The following is a 20,788-nucleotide window of genomic DNA, read 5'->3' on the forward strand; positions in this document are numbered from 1 at the left end:
GAGAAACAAACTGAGGACTTCAGAGGGGAGGGGGGTGGGGGAATGGGATAGACCAGTGATGGGTAGTAAGGAGGGCACGTATTGCATGGTGCACTGGGTGTCATACACAACTAATGAATCATCGAGCCTTACATCGGAAACCGGGGATGTACTGTATGGTGACTAACATAATATAATAAAAAATCATTAAAAAAAAAAAAAAAAGAAGATGTGGTCCATATATACAATGGAATATTACTCAGCCATCAGAACGATCACCCAACATTTGCTGCAACATGGACGGGACTGGAGGAGATTACACTAAGTGAAATAAGTCAAGCAGAGAAAGACAATTATCATATGGTTTCACTCATTTATGGAACATAAGAAATAGCAGGAAGATCGGTAGGAGAAGGAAGGGAAGAATGGGGGGGGGTAACAGAAGGGGGAATGAACCACGAGAGACTACGGACTCTGGGAAACAAACTGAGGGCTTCAGAGGGGAGGGAGATGGGGGATTGGGATAGGCCAGTGATGGGTATTAAGGAGGGCACATATTGCATGGTGCACTGGGTGTTATACGCAAGTAATGAATCATGGAACACTACATCAAAAACTAAGGATATACTGTATGGTGACTAACATAACATAATAAAAAATTATTAAAAAAAAACAAAACAAACAAAAAAACAAAACTTACCACAAAGCCACAGTAATCAAAATAGTGTGGTCCTGGCATAAAGACAAAGAGATGAATGGAAGAGAACTAGCTCTCTAGCCTAGAAATAAACCTTTACATACATGGTAAATGATTTTTGACATGGGCGCCAAGACCATTCAACAGGAAAAGAACAATCTTTTCAATAAATGATACTGGGGTAACTGGACAGTCACATGAAAAGAATGAAGTTGGACTTTTACCTAATAGCATATACAAAAGTTAACTCATAATGAATCAAAGACCTAAATGTAAGAACTAAAACAATAAAACTCTTAGAAGACAAAATCATGACATTGGATTTGGCAATGATTTCTTGGATATGACAACAAAGGTATAGGTAACAAAAGAGAAAACAGGCATGGGACACCTGGGTGGCTCAGTTGGTTAAGCATCTGCCTTCAGCTCTGGTCATGATCCCAGAGTCCTGGGATTGAGTCCCAAACTGCGCTCCTTGCTCAGCTAGGAGCCTACTTCTCCCTCTGCCTGCTGCTCCCCCTGCTTGTGCACCCTTGCTCTCTCCTTCTCTCTGACAAGTAAATAAAGAAAATCTTAAAAAAAAAAAAAAAAGAAGGAAAAACAGGCCAATTGGCCTTTATGAAAATTTAAAAATTTTGTGCATCAAAAGACACTATCAACAGAGTAAAAAGGCAACCCAAAGGATTGGAGAAAATATTTGCAAATCAGGTATCAGGGATTAATATCTGGAATATATACAGAACTCCTAAATCTCAACAACAAAGAATAAAAGCCCAATTCAAAACTAGGCAAAGGACTTGAAGAGACATTTCTCCAAAGAAGTTTATAAACTGCTAACAAGCACATGAAAAGATGCTAGACATCACTTATTACTAGGTAATGCAAAACAAAACTATTATGAGATACCACCTCACACCCATTAAAATGGCTACTATCGAGAAAGAAAGAAAGAAAGAAAGAAAGAAAGAAAGAAAGAAAGAAAGAAAGAAAGAAAGAGGGAGGACAAGTGTTGTGTTGTTGAGGATGTGGAGAAACTGGAACCCCTGTGCACTGCTGGTAAGAACCTAAGATGGTACAGCCACTGTGGAAGACAGTATGACAGTTCCTCAAAAAATTAAAAATAGAATTACCACATGATCCAGCAATCCTACTTCTGGGTATATACCCAAAAGAACTAAAAGCAGGGTCTTTTTTTTAAATATTTTATTTATTTATTTGACAGAAAGAGAGGAAACACAAGCAGGGGGAATGGGAGAGGAAGAAGCAGGCTCATAGCGGAGGAGCCCGATGTAGGGCTCGATCCCATAATGCCGGGATCACGCCCTGAGCTGAAGGAAGACGCTTAATGACTGAGCCACCCAGGCGCCCCTAAAAGCAGGGTCTTAAGGAGATATTTATACACCCATGATCATAAAAGAACTATTTGCTATAGTTAAAATGTGGAAGCAACACAAGTGTCCATCAACTGATGAACAGATAAACAAATGTGGTATATACATAAAATGGAGTATTAATTTTTTTAGGATGAAAATTCTGCAAAATGCTACAACATGAATTAACTGTGAGAACTGTACACTAAATGACATAACTCAATCACAAAACAATAAATACTGTAAGATTACACTTACATGAGGTACTTAGAGTAGTCAAAATTATAATGATAGAAAGTAGAATGGGGGCGCCTGGGTGGCACAGCGGTTAAGCGTCTGCCTTCGGCTCAGGGCGTGATCCCGGCGTTACGGGATCGAGCCCCACATCAGGCTCCTCTGCTATGAGCCTGCTTCTTCCTCTCCCACTCCCCCTGCTTGTGTTCCCTCTCTCGCTGGCTGTCTCTATCTCTGTCGAATAAATAAATAAAATCTTTAAAAAAAAAAAAAAAAGAAAAGAAAGTAGAATGAAGTTGCCAGGAGCTTGAGGGAGGACAGAATGGAGAGTTATTACTTAATGGGTATAGAGTTTCAGTTTTACAAGATGAACAGGATAATGGGGATGGATGATTGAAGGTTGCACAGCATTATAAATATATATAATACCACTGCATTATATATTTTAAAAATGGTTAGGATGATAGATTTTACTTGCATATTTTACCACAATTTTTAAAAATTTACCTAGGCCACAACATAGTATTTACTTGGGAAAGCAACCCAGATGAAATAATTGTTTTCTTGGTGAATAAGCATGTTTCAGAGTGGAAAAATGAATAGTTAAATATATGTATGTTTAAAACAACCATACTTTATTACTATTTGTGATTTAAAAATCTTTGAGTATTTGGCATTTTAAGTAAATTTATGTGTTTAAGAGAATTTGGCCTACGTTACCTTTGTAATTTCAATTTAAAATATGAAATTGAGTAACTGATCTAGATTTGTGATTATAAGTTCACATCTCACTACATTTACAGATTTGAAAGATATAAGAGCATTTAAGGTCTCTATACTTTTTTTTTTTTAAGATTTTATTTATTTATGTGACAGACAGCCAACGAGAGAGGGAACACAGCAGGGGGAGTGGGAGAGGAAGAAGCAGGCTCCCAGCGGAGGAGCCCGATGTGGGACTCGATCCCGGAATGCCAGGATCACGCCCTGAGCCGAAGGCAGACGCTTAACCGCTGTGCCACCCAGGCGCCCCTCTATAGTTATACTTTTAATGTATTAAATTTGTAAGAATTCCTTAAGTATTCTGAAAATATTTCACTCAGACAACTGCAGTACCAAAATAATATATTAAATGTGTAAGTGCAATTTAAAACATCTAAATTAAATGGGATTAAGCATTATTCAAAGGCCCTCAAAAATGATGGTTAAAGAGGGTATGTGTTGTGATGAGCACTGGGTGTTATACGCAACTAATGAATCATTCAACACTACATCAAAAACTAATGATGTGCCTATATGGTGGCTAACTTAACATAATAATAAAAAAATTTTTTTAGAAAGAAGGAAATTAGGACAACAGACACACAAAGAGGGAGAAGACAGCCATCTGCAAGTCAAGAAGAGAGGCTTCAGAAGAAACCAAACCTAGCGACACCTTGATCTTGGACTTCTAGACTCTAGAATCATGAGAAAATAAATTTCTGTTGTTTAAGCAAAAAAAAAAAAAAAATGATGGTTAAAACATTAGACTTATAGGGGCAGCTGGGTGGCTCAGTTGGTTAAGCATCTGACTCTTGATTTCAGCTCAGGTCATGATGTTGGGTCATAAGATTGAGCCTTGCATTGGGCTCTGTGCTGGGCAAGGAGCCTGATTAAGATTCTCTCTCTCCCCAGGCCCCACCCCAACCTCTCTAATAAAAAAGGAAATAAAAAAACATTAGACTTATAGTTGCAGGATATAAAATCAATGTACAGAAATTCATTATATCTCTATACACTAATAAGCAGCAAAGAGAAGTTAAGAAAACCCCATTTACAGTTGCACCAAAAAGAATTAAATACCTAGGAATAAACTTAACTGCGGAGGTGAAAGACCCATACTCTGATAAAACACTGATGAAAGAAATGGAAGATGACACAAATGGAAAGAATTCCATGCTCATGGATTGGAAGAACAAATATTGTTAAAATGTCTATCCTACCCAAAGCAGTCTACATGTTTAATGCACCCTTATCAAAATATCAATAGTATTTTTCACAGAACTAGAATAAACAATCCTAAAATTTATATGCAACCACAAAAGACCCCAAATAAGCAAAGCAATCTTGAAAAAGAAAAACAAAACTGGACATATCACAATCCCAGACTTCAAGTTATATTACAAAGCTGCAATACTCAAAACAGTATGATACTGGCACAAAAACAGACACATTGATGAACAGAACAGAATAGCCCAGAAATAAACCCACAATTATATGGTCAATTTGATGTGGGAAACAAAGGCAGAAGAAAAATTATTAAATTTTCCTTACTACCTACAGCCCATTGACAAGTCCTTGAAACAGGCAGAATGACATTCCTCTAGGGATTCAACTGCCTCAATGGTAATACTTTGCTAAGGGCAAAAGGCAGTCCTAGCCCAACCCCCCACCAGATCCTGTAAGTCTACTTTAACATATAAAAATTCCTCTCTAAACCCCCCAAGATACGTGTTGGCAATCATCCCCCTAGCATATGGCCCACCAATATACATCTGAAGGGTCTCATGACTAAGGTTTTATAAGACAGTAATAAATGGCCTTTTCCCAACAATAGCTACCCCCCTCAAGGTCCTGGAAACCTTGCTTCCAAAATTCCTTAGAGCCTTACGCTATCCCTAACCCTCTTCCAACTTGAAAGTATACCTCATGACCCTGGTGTAGCTCTTTATGCCCACGGGTCCTATCTCTGTGCTTTAATAAAATCACCTTTTTGCACCAAAGACGTCTCAAGAATTCTTCCTTGGTCATTGGCTTCAAACCCTAACGTCTTTCCTACATCAAATTAATCTTTAATAAAACAGGAAAGAAGATCTGCTGGGAAAAAGACAGTCTCTTCAACAAATAGTGTTGTTGGAAAAACTGGTCAGCTATAAGCAAAAGAATGAAACTGGACCACTTTCTTATACCATACCTAAAAATGCATTTAAAATGGATTAAAGACTAAATGCGAGACCTGGAATGATAAAAATCCTAGAAGACATCACAGGCAGGAATTTCTCTGACATCGGCCATAACAACATTTTTCTAGATATGTCTCCTGAGGCAAGGAAAGCAAAAACAAAAATAAACTACAGTCTACACCAAAATAAAAAGCTTCAGCACAGTGAAGGAAACAACCAACAAAACTATAAGGCAGCCTATGGAATGGGAGAAGATAGTTGCAAATGACATATCTGATAACGGGTTAGTATCCCAAATACATTTAAAAAACTTACACAACTCAACACCCCCAAAATAGATAGTCCAATTAAAAAATAAGCAGAAGACATGAATAGATTCCTCCAAAATCATCCAGATGGCCAAGAGACACATGAAAAGATGCTCAACATCACTCATTATCAGGGACATGCATATCAAAACTACATGAGATATCACTTCATACCTGTCAGAATGGCTAAAATAAAAACACAAGAAACAGGTGTTGGAGAGGATGTAAAGAAAAAGAAACACTTGTGCACTGTTAGTGGCAGTGCAAAGTGGCGCAACCACTGTGGAAAACAGTATGGAGAAAGCTAAAAATAGAACTACCCTCTGATCCAGTAATCGCACTACCAGGTATTTACCTCAAAAATACAAAAACGCACACACACACACAGAGGAATATTATTCGGCCATGAAAAAGAATGAACTCTTGCCATTTGCAACAACATGGATGGAGCTAGAGAGTATTATACTAAGTGAAATATGTCAGAGAAAGACAAATACCATTTGATTCCACTTGTATGTGCAATTGTAGAACTAAAACAAATGAGCAAAGGAAAAAGAGAGAGAGAGAGACAAACCAAGAAACAACCTCTTAACTATAGAGAACAGATGGTTACCAGAGAGGAGATGGGTCAGGGGATGGGTGAAACAGGTGATGAGGTTTAAGAGCACACTTATCCTGATGAGCGCTGAGTAATGTACAGAACTGCTGAATCATGACATTGTACACCTGAAACTAATGTAACACTGTACGTCAACTATACTGGAATTAAAATTTAAAAACCCAATAAAAAAAGTTAGACTTATAAATGGAGTAAGTTTTTGTTTTGTTTTAGTACAAAATGGTGGTTTTATTAAAGCATGGCGACAGGACCCACGGGCAGAAAGAGCTGCTACACCGGGGCTGTGAGAGGTGGCTGATTATATACTTGGGAATTGGGGGAGGTAAGGAAAAGGGAGGTTTCAAAATGATTTTTGTATGTTAAAGAAGATTCACAGGACACCCAAGGCCTTGTTGTTGTCAAGTTAAGGTTGTTTTTCCCTCTAGCAAGGCATTAACATTAAGATAGTTGGGAGCTTCCTGGAAGACTGTCCACCCAGGAGTAGGAATAAGGTTCATAAGCTAAATTTAAAAGCTTAAGAATAAGGGTTCTGAATTTAATAAACTGAATACTTATTTCAATAAAACTAAAATGTTTCTAGCACACAAACATCACCTTAAGGCACAAAATAAATTTATATTTGAAAAATAAAAGGAAAATGAGAATGTTTTCATAGAAAGAAGATAGGATTCTTTTCCCAACAGACCTGCACTCTAAGCAAAATTAAAAGATCTTAGGCAAAAACTAAATACCAACTGGAAACCTGGACCTACACAAAAGAATGAAGAGTACCAGAAAAGATAAATACATGAGTAAATATTTAAAACTTTTTCCTCATTTTTAATCTTTAACAAAGATTGACCATTTAAAGCAAAAATTAAGAACAATGTATTGTGGGATTCATGACAGTAACAGGTCAAACAATGGGAGAGGTGAGTGTATTGTTAAAGATTTGTATTTTACACACAAAAAATGTATAATACTTAAGGAAGAGGTGACAGGTTAAACATCATATTATAACTCTAGTGCAACCGTTAAAAAAAAAAGTATAGCTAATAAGCCAACTGGGCAGATAAAGTCCTAAAAAGTAGTCCATTAATCTAAAGTGAGACAAGAAATGAGGGGGAAAAAATAGCAAAATAGTAGCGCACTCACATCGGGTATAAAATGGAAGGTGCCAAATAGTCAGTAATCAAGATAAATACCATTTCAATACAATTATTTTAAAAAATCTAAATTAATGACGGGGCACCTGGGTGGCTCAGTCGGTTGAGCATCCAACTCCTGATTTCAGCTCAGGTCATGGTCTCAGGCTCCTGGGATCAAGCCCCCTGTCTAGCTCAGCACTCAGCGGGGAGTTTGCTTGAGATTCTCTTTCTCTCTCTCTCCTTCTGCCCCTTCCCCTGCTCCTTCTTGCATGCATGCCCTCTCTCTCAAATAAATCTTTTAAAAAATATATAAATTAATGAAAACTCCATGACAAATAAAAATAACTGAATTTCAAATACAGACAGAATTACTGACTTTACCTTTTGCTTTGGCCTCTATTATGGTTTGACATGGCACATCAGTACTAAAATATCTGACATTTTGTTCATCATGGATGTTAAAGGGTAGGCAATACTGAAAGAAATTATTTTTTTTTTAAAGATTTTATTTATTTATTCGACAGAGATAGAGACAGCCAGCAAGAGAGGGAACACAAGCAGGGGGAGTGGGAGAGGAAGAAGCAGGCTCCCAGCGGAGGAGCCTGATGTGGGGCTCGATCCCATAACGCCGGGATCACGCCCTGAGCGGAAGGCAGACGCTTAACCGCTGTGCCACCCAGGCGCCCCTGAAAGAAATTATTGATCTCTCTCTCATACACACACACACACACTTGCTAAGTACAACATTTACACTAATTTCCCCTAAAAAGTTAAGTAAGAATTGAGTTGGTGGGGAAGGAATGGGGCAGTAAATCCCATAGAAGCTTACTGCGATCTTTCAGCCTCTGTGCCTCAGCTCCCTTTCACTCCCAGTGAGTCAACATTTCTCCTTTTGGCTCACACAAGGTCAACATTGCTTCAGAACACATGACTCAGTGTTCTCTAAGAGGTGCTGCTCCACGCTTAGCGAGGGTACCTAACTGGGCCTTTATGCTATAAACCTCAGCAGCCAAAAGTCTTTGCGTAGATTCTTATCAGGGCTTCCCATACACTTTCTCTCTTAGATGCTTAATACCAGTTTATATTACTTGCTTTTGACGTGTAGGCACACCTCCTTTTCAAATATGTCTTTAAAATATCATATTCAAATGAAAGTTTCATATAAACATGTTTGATGTATTAAAACAACATGCTTGCAATTTTATGAAACGGGGTGAACACTGTCAAAATAAGTTCATTTTGGGGGTAGGAATGAGACTTCCTTTGTATTTTATCACAAATCTCCAAAGTGCCACAATTTTGAGAGTAAGAAGAGATGGCAGGAGTGGGCAAAGAAAACCATTTAGGAAATGGTCCAGAAAGGAAGTAAATCAGGACAGTATAATACTCTGGAAGCCAAGTTAAAAGTGTTTTTTAAATGAGGAAATAATTCAAATGCTGATGCTGACTCTTCTCATTTTACTGATATAACTGACATGTCATTGTATTTAAGATGTGTAACATAATAATGATTTGATATATATAAACAAGTTGACTTTTTAAATCATTTTTTCTCTAAAGAAATTTTATTTCCATACGGTTCTTCTTTATTCCTTCTGCTTCTTTGCTAATACATTCTACTTTTTTGTTTGCTTAATGAGTGTCCACAATTTGTTTTTGAGATACATTATGACAGCTGCTTTAAAATTCTTAGATGATTCCAATATGTTTCTCTTGGTGGTGATATGTATTAGTTATCATTCAAGCTGACATTTTTGTAGGTTTTCATATGCTGAAAACTTTGGGCTGGATCCTTGGCATTTTGATGAGATCCTCGTTGCTATTTAAATTTATTTTAGCAGTCACTGTATTTAGACACACATGTCCTGGCCCATGTTTGTAAGCCATGGTTCCAAAGTCAGTTTAGTTTTCAAAGGCTTTGCAATGTTTTCTGGCCTTTCCCACTATGTGCTACCCAGAAGTAAGTCTAAAACCTGGATGGTATTCCAGACCAGTGTTCAGTTATCAAATCTGCTGTGTTGTTTCTGTAAAGTTTCACGCATGGGTTACAAAAGGGTCTGCCCGGGATTTTATACACAGGTTTTAAAAATCCATTTCTCCAGCATAGCAGTTCCTCAGATAATTAAACACAGAATTACCATATGTTTCAGCAATTCCACTTCTGAGTATATGCCCAAAAGAATTTAAAGTAAGGTCTAGAAAATATATTTGTAGACTCATGTTCATAGCAGCATTATTCAAAATAGCAAGACGTGGAAGCAACCCAAATGTCCATCAGCAAATGATCAATAAGTAAAATGTATTATATACACACAATGGAATATTATTCAGCCTGAAAAGGGAAGGAAATTCTGTCACATGCTTTAACATGAATGAAACTTGAGGACATTATGCAAAGTGAAATAAGACAGTCACAAAAAAGACAAATACTGTATGATCCACTGATAAGTGGTATCTGCGGTTGTCAAAGTCATAGAAACAGAAAATGAAATGGTGGCTACCAGGGGCCGAGGGAAGGGAGAAAAGAGAGTGTTTTTTTTTTTTTTTTTAATTCCGGTACAGTTAACATACAGTGTAATATTAGTTTCAGTGCACAATATAGTGATTCAACACTTCCATACAACACCCAGTGCTCATCACAGCAGGTGCCCCCCTTAATCCCCATCACCTGTTTCACCCATCCCTCCACCCACCTCCTTCCCCCCCTCCATAACCTCAGTTGGTTCTCTACAGTTTAGAATCTGTTTCTTGGTTTGTCTTTTTCCCCTTTGCTCATTTGTTGTTGTTTTTTTCCTCTAACTTCTACATGTGAGTGAGATCATACGGTGTTTGTCTTTCTCTGACTCTTACTTCACATAGCATTATATTCTCTAGCTCCATCCATACTGTTGTAAATGGCAAGATTTCATTTTTTTAAGGCTAATATTCCATTGTATACTTATACCACATCTTTATCCATTCATCTATCAGTGGTCACTTGGGCTGCTCCCTTGAGTTGGATATTGTTAATAATGCCGCTACAAACAAAGGGGTGCACATATCCCCTTGAATTAGTGGGTTTTTGGATTCTTGTGGTAAATACCTGGTAGTGTGATTACTGGATCAGAGGGTAGTTCTATTTTTAGCTTTCTGAGGAACCTCCATACTGTTTTCCACAGTGGCTGCACCACTTTGCACTCCCACTAACAGTGCACAGTGTTTCTTTTTCTTCACATCCTCTCCAACACCTGTTGTGTCTTGTGTTTTCATTTTAGCCATTCTGACTGGTGTGAGGCGATAGCTCGTTGCAGTTGTGATTTGCATTTCCCTGATAATGAGTGATGTCGAGGATCTTTTCATGCGTCTCTCAGCCATCTGGATGTCTTCTTTGGAGAAATGTCTGTTCATGTCTTCTGCCCATTTTTAATTGGATTATTTGTTTTTTGATGTTGAGTTTGCTGGCATTTTATTGAGGATTTTTGCATCTATGTTCATCAGAGATATTGACTTGTAGTTCTCCTTTTTTTGTGGTGTCTTTATCTGGTTTTGTTATCAGAGTGATACCGTCCTCCTAAAATGAATTTAGAAGTTTTTCTTCCATTTTTTGGAATAGTTTGAGAAGAATAGGTATTAAGTCTGCTTAAAATGTTTGGTAGAATTCACCTGTGAAGCCATCTGGTCCTGGACTTTTGTTTTTTGGGGAGTTTTTGATTACAGATTCAATCTCCTTAGTAATCAGTCTGTTTAGATTTTATATTTCTCCCTGTTTCACTTTTGGCACAACGTGTGTTTCTAGGAACTTATCAATTTCTTTTGGGTTGTCTTATTTGTTGGCATAGTTTTTCATAATATTTGCTTATAACTGTTTGTATTTCTGTGGTGTTGGTTATCATTTCTCCTCTTTCATTGGTGATTTTGTTTGAGTGTTTTCCCTTTTCTCTTAATTTTTTTTCTTTCTTTCTTTTTCTTTCTTTTCTTTTCTTTTCTTTCTTTCTTTCTTTCTTTCTTTCTTTCTTTCTTTCTTTCTTTCTTTCTTTCTTTCTTTCTTTCTTTCTTATTTCCTATGAGTCTACCTAGAGGTATATCAATTTTGTTGATCTTTTCAAAGAACCAGCTCCTGGTTTCATGTATCTGTTTAATTGGGTTTTTTTTAGTTTCTATATCATTTATTTCTGCTCCAATCTTTATTATTTCCTTCCCTCTGCTGGTTTGGGGTTTTGCTTGTTGTTCTTCTAGCTCCTTTGGGTGTATTGGAGATTTTTCTTGTTTCTTGAGGTAGGCCTGCATTGGTATATACTTCTCTTAGAACCGCTTTTGCTGCATTCCAAAGATTTTGGACCATTGTGTTTTTGTTTTCATTTGTTTCCATGTATTTTTTTACTTCCTCTTTGATCTCTCGGTTGACCCATTCATTGTTTACTAGCATGTTATTTAACCCCCATGTATTTGTGTTTTTTTCAGCTTTTTTCTTGTGGTTGATTTCTAGTTTCATAGTGTTGTGGTGAAAAAAGATGCATGGTATGACTTAGATCTCTTTGAACTTGGTGGGGCTTGTTTTTTGGCCTAATATGTGATCTATACTGGAAAATGTTCTACACGCACTTGAAATGAATGTGTATTCTGCTGTTTTAGAATGGAATGTTCTGAATATATCTACGAAATCCATCTGATCCAGTGTGTCATTCAAAGCTGTTGTTTCTTTTTTGATTTTTTGTTTGATGTAAGTGGGGTGTTAAAGTCCCCTACTATTACTATATTACTATCAACTAGTTTGTGTTTGTTATTAACTGTTTTATGTATCTGGGTGATCCCATGTTGGGTACATAAATACTTACAATTGTTATATCATCCTGTTGGATTGTCCCCCTTATTATTATATAGTGTCCTTCTTTGTCTCTTGTTACACTCTTTGTTTTAAAGTTTATTTTATCCAATATTTGTAACAAGCCATAAGAGAATCTCAACGACAGAGAACAAACTGAGGGTGGGGGATGGGCTAGATGGGTGATGGGTATTAAGGAGGGCACTTGTTATGATGAGCACTGAGTGTTGTATGTAAGTGATGAATCACTGAATACTACTTCAGAAACAAATACTGCACTGTAGGTTAACTACTTAACATTTAAATTTAAAAAATTAAAAAAAAACAAAACAAATGAACAAAGGAAAAAAAGAGACAAACCAAGAATCAGACTCTTAACTACAGAGAACAAACAGAAGGTTACGGTAGGGAGATGGGTGAAATAGGTGAAGAGGATTAAGAGTGCACTTAACATTTTTTTAAGATTTATTTATTTGACAGAGAACAAGAGACAGAGAGAGAGAGAGAGAGCAAGAGCGTACACAAACAAGGGGAGCTGCAGAGGGAGAGGGAGAAGCAGGCTCCCCGCTGAGCAGGGAGCCCGACATGGGGCTCGATCCCTGGACCCCGGGATTGTGACCTAAGCCAAAGGCAGCCACTTAACCGACTGAGCCACCCAGACACCCCTTGAACTTCTGATCACTATATTGTATACCTGAAACTAATATAACACTGTATGTTAACTAGAATTAAAATAAATTTAAATTTTTTTAAAAACATAAAAGTTTATTTTGTCCAATACAAGTACTGCTGCTCTGGCTTTCTTTGGACATCCATTTGCATGATAAATGTTTTTCCAGCCCCTCACTTTCAATTTGCAGGTTTCTTTAGGTCTGAAATGAGTCCTGTGTAGGCAGCATATAGATGGGTCTTTTTTTTTTTTTTATCCACTCTGTCACCCTATATCTTTTGATTGGAGCATTTAGTCCATTTACATTCAAAGTAATTATTGATAGATACGTTTGACTTCTGGTTACTGGTTGTTTTGTAGTTTTTCTCTGATCCTTTCTTCTCTTTCTCTTTTTTATGATTTGCTAGTTTTCTTAGTGATATACTTGGACTCCTTTCTCTTTATTCTTTGCATATCTATTAGTGGTTTTTAATTTGTGGTTACCATTAGGTTTGTATATAACATCTTCTGCATATAGCAGTCTCTACTAAGTTGACTGCTACTTAAGTTCAAACCCATTCTTTACTCCTTTTTTCCCATTTTAAGTATACGGTGTCACATTTTACAACCTTCTATGAATTCTTTGACTGGTTTTTTATAGAAATACTTATTTTTACTATTCTCGTGTTTCCTACTTTTCAAACTCTCACTTATGATCTTTCCTTCCACTCAAAGGGTCCCCTTTAATATTTCTTGTAGGGCCAGTTTACTGGTCATGAACTCCTTTAGTTTTTGTTTGAGAAACTTTTTATCTCTCCTTCTATTCTGAATGATGGCCTTGCTGGAGAGTATTCATGGCTGTTGATTATTCCATTTTGGCACTTGGAATATACCATGCCACTCTCTTCTGGCTTGCAAAGTTTCTCCTGAAAAATCTGACAGACTTATAGGGTTTCTCTTATACGTAACTGTGTTCTCTTGCTGTTTTTATAATTTTTTTCTTCATCATTACTTTATGCCATTTTGATTACTATGTGTCTTGGTGTGGATCTTACTTTGGTTGATTTTATTGGAGGAATCTCTGTGCCTCCTGGATCTGAATACCTGTGTTTCTTTCCCCAGACTAGGGAAGTTTTCAGCTCTTAATTCTTCAAATAAATTTTCTGCCCCCTTTTCTCTCTCTTCTTCTTTTGGGAACCCTATAATTTGAATGTCATTATGCTTGATGGAGTCACTGAGTTCCCTAAGTCTATTCCCATTTTCATAATTCTTTTTTCCTCATTTGTTCAGTTTGGTTGCTTTCCATTACTCTGTCTTCTAGTTCAATAAACTGTTCCTCTGCTCCTTTCAGCCTGCTATTTATTTCATTAAAGGTATTTGTATTGTGTTCTTCAACTCTGAATGGTTCTTTATGTTTTCTATCTCTGTCTTAAGGGTCTCACTGATGCCTTCCACTCTTTTCTGAAGTCCAGTGAGTATCTTTATGATCATTACTTTAAATTCTCTCTCAGGCATGTTACTTATATCTGTTTTGCTTAGATCTCTTCCTGTGATTTTGTCCTGTTCTTTCATTTGTGACATATTCCTCTGTCTCCTCATTTTGCCTAGCTCTCTGTGTCTGTTTCTGTGTGTTAGGAAAGTCAGCTACATCTCTTATTCTTGAAAGTAGTGGGCAGGATGTGCACTTTTAAGTAGGTGAATTCTGTCCATTTTTTTTGTTTTTGTTTTTGTAATTCTTGGAAAAAAATAGGGTGGAATGTGCTTACTCCATTTCATCTGGAACAGAAGTTCCAGGAGCTATACTTGATACTTTTGTACTCCCCAGGATCCTCTTAACTCTTTTGGTAGTTAACCACATTTTAATACTTAATAATTCTTGATATTACATTTTTCCTGTTCAAGTTACTGGTGTGGTATTCATGTCCTGACTGGACTCTGGCTGATATATAATTTTTGGTAATCATAAAGCTTAGGGTATGACCATGAATGTGGATTGTTCAGGGACAACAAGCAAAGAAACTGAGGGGTTGGAAGGATCACCTACATCAAAGTTGAAGTCACAGAAGTAACAGGAAAGAGAAAGACGATATGCCAGAACCTCACCAACTCAGCACCTTTACCGCATTATGCCATGACCACGAGGCATTTCAACAAATGAACCCAGGACCTCTGAAAGACTATCCATTTTCAATCCTGGGTCAAACATTCTGTATCAAACAGTTGTCATTGTTGGGTAACATCAAGAACCCCACTCAAGGGTCAGGAAATCTAGTTCTAATTCTGGATTTATTATGTACATTCTAGCCTTATGACTTCAGTAATACATTTCCCTTATTTGAATCTAGGTTCAAAACACATTTCCTCACCTGTGAAACAGAAGGTTCATTTCTCTTCTGTTTCCCCCTTAGAAGGGCTGTAAAGGCACCACATTATCTAATATACCCATGCTACAGAGGAAGCCTTTCCACTTCCAGCTGCTCAGGTACATAGGTTCTAGAGCAAAGCATGTCTTTTTGTCCTCACCCCTGCTCTGATCCAAGTCTTCTTTTGTTTTCCCTTGGACAATGCTACAGCCTACCACCCATCTCCCTGACAATTCTCCCTCATACACTTCCTGATGAGTCTTTCTAAAACAGTAAGGTAATATGTCCTCTAAAATCTACCATGGCTGCCCATTACACATTTACGGATCTCGATGGTCCAGCCTCAGTGAGCCTTACAGCCATACCTCTTCCTCACATAGCCCTCTCCTGTCCCCAAAGCATATCACTTTAGGCTAGCTTGCTGATCTACAAGCTTGTTATTTCTCATTTAGATGCCTTTGAATAAACTGTTGCGTCTGCCCAGAATACCTTCTTTCCCCACCTTTGATTGGTAAAATAATATTTTTTCCTCAAGACAACATAAACACAATTCTGAGGACACAGATGTTTTTCACACACTAGGCAGTGGCCTTTTCCTCCACTGAGGTTCCACTGCATTTGACTTATTCTTCTCTGGAAGAAACTCACCACAAATGGTTTTATACTCTGTTTGTAAACATGCTATGTCTCCAGGCTAGGAACACCTCTTAGGCAGGGCTACATCTTATTTGCCTCTCCCTGGCACCCAGAAGAAGGCCTGGAATACAGCAGGTGCCCAGGGAATGTTAAGTAGATTGCTAAGGTAGTGCATGGGGTTAAAATGTTAGCATGGTTTTCAATGAGGACAAATTTGAATCAGATGGAGACTATATAGCGTGTGCATGATTTATGAGACTATGTTTGAGAATGTAGGGGTACAGATGTATGGTTTGTAAGGAAGAAGTGGTCTGTGTGTGTACTCTGTGTGTATGTGCCACACGAACACAGGAGAAACTTCCCAGAGCTTGCCTTCTCTACAACTTGGGCCATATTGGTCGTCTTCCATGGCATTGGCCTTATCTCCTCCCCACCCCAGCCCCTGCTTTCCTACCTTACTTGTACATCACTCTCCAGCCCACAGGCCCCTTGTTCAACAGCTTTCTCAAAGGACATCATGGTATTCTCAGGCCCCAGCTGTGGAAGAAAAGAACATCAATCACTATACATCAGAGTCTCTCCCCCCGACATCCCTTTTATGGTGGAAGGGAGCCCAGTAAAAAAACGGCTTTAGGAAGACAAGTTTGGATCCCTCAGCTCTTTTTTCAAAGAGCCTGCCTATATTCTTCTCTACCCAAACTGATTCTGGGACTCTGCTCATCTGAGGTAACGTCACTGGGCACAATACAGAAAAATAAGTTAGGTGACTTGTGTTCAAATCCAACCTCTACAATTAACTCCTTATTCTTGTCATTTCAAGCCAAGCCCTTTTCCTTCCCAGGGATCACCATGGTTCTGAGGTCCCATTCTCTCATCCACACACCCCATGTACACCTCTACTTACCCATGCTCAGACCTACCGTGGGTGCACCTCTATGTCCAAAGAAGTCTGGCTTGGGTCCCAATTTACCCTCCTCCTGAATGCAGGGAGAATGAATCCCCAATGGCATAACATACAGACATAAAAGGATAAGGAAAAAAGGCAATCCAATAGCTACCTGTAGAGCTGGAAAAGTTGGGAGAAAGAAGTGAGAACAAAGCAGAAGCGGAATGGAGAATCATCTCAAGCAACTAACTATCCCAGCAGCAGTCAGTAAATACCCAGTCTATTGGTTTCACTGACTCTGCGGACTGGCTGATTACTCTATTTCTGTCACGTCCTCACTTATTTCCAGTGATTTTAAACTATAGCGCTATCCAAATATAAGCACTACTATTAAGAAAAAATTATTGGAACTGTAAATTTATAAGGGAATGAACTGTGAAGGAGGTAGGATGGAGAGAAAATGTTAAGGAATACTTTCTCAGGAGGAAGCGTAGTTTGGCTGGTTCTGAGAAAGCCCTGAAGCCTGTAAAGATAAGCCTAAAATGCCCATATTTAAGACACTGCAAAATAGTGGAAGGCGCACTGGTTGACAGAAATCTTAGCTCAAAGCCACAGTCTACCACTTTCTAATTGTATGACGAAGAACATGTTGCTTAACCTCTCTGCGTCTTCATTTTCTTCATTCTGAAAAATGGAGCTACCTTGCTGCTAAAATCTACCTCACAGGATTGATGTAACAGGTAATCAATAAATATTAGGTATTTGCTTTTCTCTCTCTCCTACACACCCACCCCCACACACAGCCTGTCCACAATATCTGTTATCACTGGTCATTCCCCCAACACTTATTATTTTAGACCTCTGAGAATTTTACCCATTTGCATATTTTTAAGTTACCACTTATGCTCCAATCACTTGCAAATCTAGATCTCCAGCTCTAACCTCTCAACTTTGTGAGTGTATTACATCTCTTGGTTCTTTCTCTGTCATTGGGTGCCATCTTGTATCTTCTGATTCTAGCTAAAATTTAGGAAAAGAAAAAAAGAGTTCATTATTATCCCCTTCAAGATCGTGCCCCAAAATATTGCCTAAAATTCACCTCCACTTACTCGTACGTACATGTCTAAGCACACAATGGCAAAAGTATCAATCCAGTCTTTCTTTTGCCTGCATCCTTCCACAAGTCAGGAAGCAAACACTCCTTATTTAACCAAGAGTAAAAAGAGAGACGGTAAAGAAAGGAAGATCCTACTTTTCTAGTAAAGGTGCTGTGAGATAACTTTATTCTCAAAACCATTTAGTGTACAGCCCTGATCCTCTTTTGTTTCCATATTAGGAATGGAGAGGAAATCAGTGGCAGAGGCAGACATTTCTGCTTCTGCTGTGAGTCAGGGACTCATAGGGGACTGCTTTGAATTACTAGGATGGAATGGGGGATATCTGGACCTATCATAAGTTTGTTAGTTGAAACTAGTATATTTGATACAAACTAAAAGAACTGTGACTTGTACAACCACTCCAGTATGCACCTCTATTCTCACTCCACCCTCAATCCATTCCCAAACTGTAACAACATAGAGAAAATTCTTATTTTTATAGAAGAATCATCCCTCTTCAGAAGACTTGTTTGGCAAGGGAAATGCTATGACAGACCACATACGGTTGTGAGTTCGACCACAAAGAGAATGTAGGAGTAACAAGCTAAACGAATTTCAAGGAGGTATAGTAGTGGCTATCTACCAAACTCACATTTTGCTAAGCGGAGAATACAAGCTAAAGTCAGAGCTGAAAGAATCAGGCAAAGTTCCACCACATGACATACCTTCTTCTTCCAAATGGATCAAGTAGAAGCCCACAGGCCAGGAAAGAATAACCATCACAGTTATGCTGCTCAGGTGCACATAGGGAGCAAAGATCTGGGAGAAAGCCAAAAGTTAGGCTGAACACATCTAGACAGACAGTGCTAGACCTATAGGATGATGCTTACCTGCAGTGACAGCCCAGCTGTCAGCCACCTGTCTTGCCAGAACTTGCATAAAATCCAGAAAAAAAATAAGGATAGCAGAATCACTAGCAGAACCAGGATCTGGGGAAACAGAAAGAATGTCCTGACTTCTAGGCACTAGGACTGAATCAGAACTGTCCTTGGGAATTGTATGTTGTGTCCCAACAATGTCAGGGGCCTCATTTCCTCATCCTTTTACTCTAACCATCTTGCAAATCTTCAATATGGAATGGACCCAATCACTTACCTTCTCTGTGTATAAGTCTTTGCTGGACAGCATGGTTGGGAAAAAAATTACTCTGCTATGTGGTCTGATGACTTCACTAATTTATCATCTCCAGCCTCAGCTGGGCCCTTAACATTGCTTAGCACCTCTTACCCAGCTTCAACAATGGCCATTACAAATGTTCACTACTTTTCTATATGACTCAATACAATCACAAGTAAATAGTATGTTGTACTTGCCTTTTCAATGTATATCTTCTCCAACAGACTGTAACATTCATGATATCAATGATATCATGATATCAATGATATCATGATATCAATAAACATGATATAATGTTTATGATTACATCCTTACTTTCCTGCAGAATGTTTGGCACATTGTAGGCATCCAATAAATATTTGTTTAACAAAGGGAAACAAAAATCTGCCTGCCAGAACACTACACACTTCACAGAGAAAAAAACACTGACAAAATACAACTTAAAACTTTTTCTCCTTTAGGAAGAAAGGGATAAAGAAAGGGGGGGTAATCAGAAGGGGGAATGAAACATGAGAGACTATGGACTATGAGAAACAAACTGAGGGCTACAGAGGGGAGGGGGGTGGGGGAATGGGATAGACCGGTGATGGGTAGTAAGGAGGGCACATATTGCATGGTGCACTGGGTGTTATACACAACTAATGAATCATCGAGCCTTACATCGAAAACCGGGGATGTACTGTATGGTGACTAACATAATATAATAAAAAATCATTATTAAAAAAAAAAGAATGTGAAAAGAAAAAAAAAACTTTTTCTCCTTTAAATGTACATCTGTACAGTCCTCTAAAGAGTGTTTCGTTACCTCCTTTCCATTATCTATCTATTAAAGTAACTGAATCCATAATTAAACTTTCTCATTTACCTCCAGGGTTTGCTGGCTTAAATGGCTAATTTACCAAACATTTAAGGAATAAATATTTCCAATCTTTAACAACCTCTTCCAGAGAACAGAAAAAGAGGGAACATATTCTAACTTGTCTTATATAGCCAACAAAACATTCACACCCAAACTCAACAAGAACATTACAAAAAAGAAAAAGTACAGGCATACTTCGGACATAACGGCAGGTTCAGTTCCAGATAACCACAATAAAGCCATTATTACAATAAAGCAAGTCAGATGAATTTTTTGCTTTCCCAGTGCATATAAAAGTTATGTTTATACTATACTGTAGTCAATTGAGTGTACAACAGCATTATATCTTAAAAAACAATGTATATACCTTAATTCAAAAATACTTTATTGCTGAAAATGTTAACCATCATCTGAGCTCTCAGTGAGTCATCATCTTTGTGCCGGTGGAGGTCTTGCCTCAGTGTCAATGGCTGCCGACTCATCAGGGTGGTGATTGCTGAAGGCTGGGGTGGCTGTGGCAATTTCTTAAAATAAGACTACAGTGAAATTTGCTGCATTGATTGATTGACTCTCCCTTTCATGAACGATTTCTCTGTCGCACGTGATGCTGTTTGACAGTATTTTACTCACAGTAAAACCTCTTTCAAAAATACAATCAATCCTGGGGCGCCTGGGTAGCGCAGTCGTTAAAGCGTCTGCCTTCGGTTCAGGGCGTGATCCCGGCGTACCGGAATCGAGTCCCACATCGGGCTCCTCCGCTATGAGCCTGCTTCTTCCTCTCCCACTCCCCCTGCTGTGTTCCCTCTCTCGCTGGCTGTCTCTCTGTTAAATAAATAAATAAAATCTTTAAAAAAAAAAAAATACAATCAATCCTCTCACCTGCCACTGCTTTATCAACCAAGTTTACGTAATATTCTAAATGCTCTGTTGTCATTTCAACTATCTTCACAGCATCTTCACCAGGAGTAGATTCCTGCTCCTTCTCAAGAAACCACTTTCATTGCCCATGCATGAGAAGTAACTGCTCATCCGTTCAAGTTTTCTCATG

General features: G+C 38.2%; 1 protein-coding gene across 1 annotated transcript in view; it reads right to left on the minus strand.

The window, feature by feature from the left end:
• The window catches only part of GDPD4 (glycerophosphodiester phosphodiesterase domain containing 4), a 101,773-nt gene that overhangs the window by 56,562 nt on the left and 24,423 nt on the right, over nucleotides 1-20,788 (minus strand). Inside the window, exons 4-8 of the mRNA XM_040631321.1 lie at nucleotides 18,596-18,694; nucleotides 18,431-18,524; nucleotides 17,551-17,628; nucleotides 16,643-16,788; nucleotides 16,177-16,259 (exon numbers count right to left, since the gene is read on the minus strand). Coding sequence (XP_040487255.1) covers nucleotides 16,177-16,259; nucleotides 16,643-16,788; nucleotides 17,551-17,628; nucleotides 18,431-18,524; nucleotides 18,596-18,694 — 500 coding nt within the window. The remainder of the gene's footprint in view (nucleotides 1-16,176; nucleotides 16,260-16,642; nucleotides 16,789-17,550; nucleotides 17,629-18,430; nucleotides 18,525-18,595; nucleotides 18,695-20,788) is intronic.

Source organism: Ursus maritimus, unplaced genomic scaffold (genome assembly GCF_017311325.1).
Source record: "Ursus maritimus isolate PB19 unplaced genomic scaffold, ASM1731132v1 scaffold_16, whole genome shotgun sequence".
NCBI lineage: Eukaryota > Metazoa > Chordata > Mammalia > Carnivora > Ursidae > Ursus > Ursus maritimus.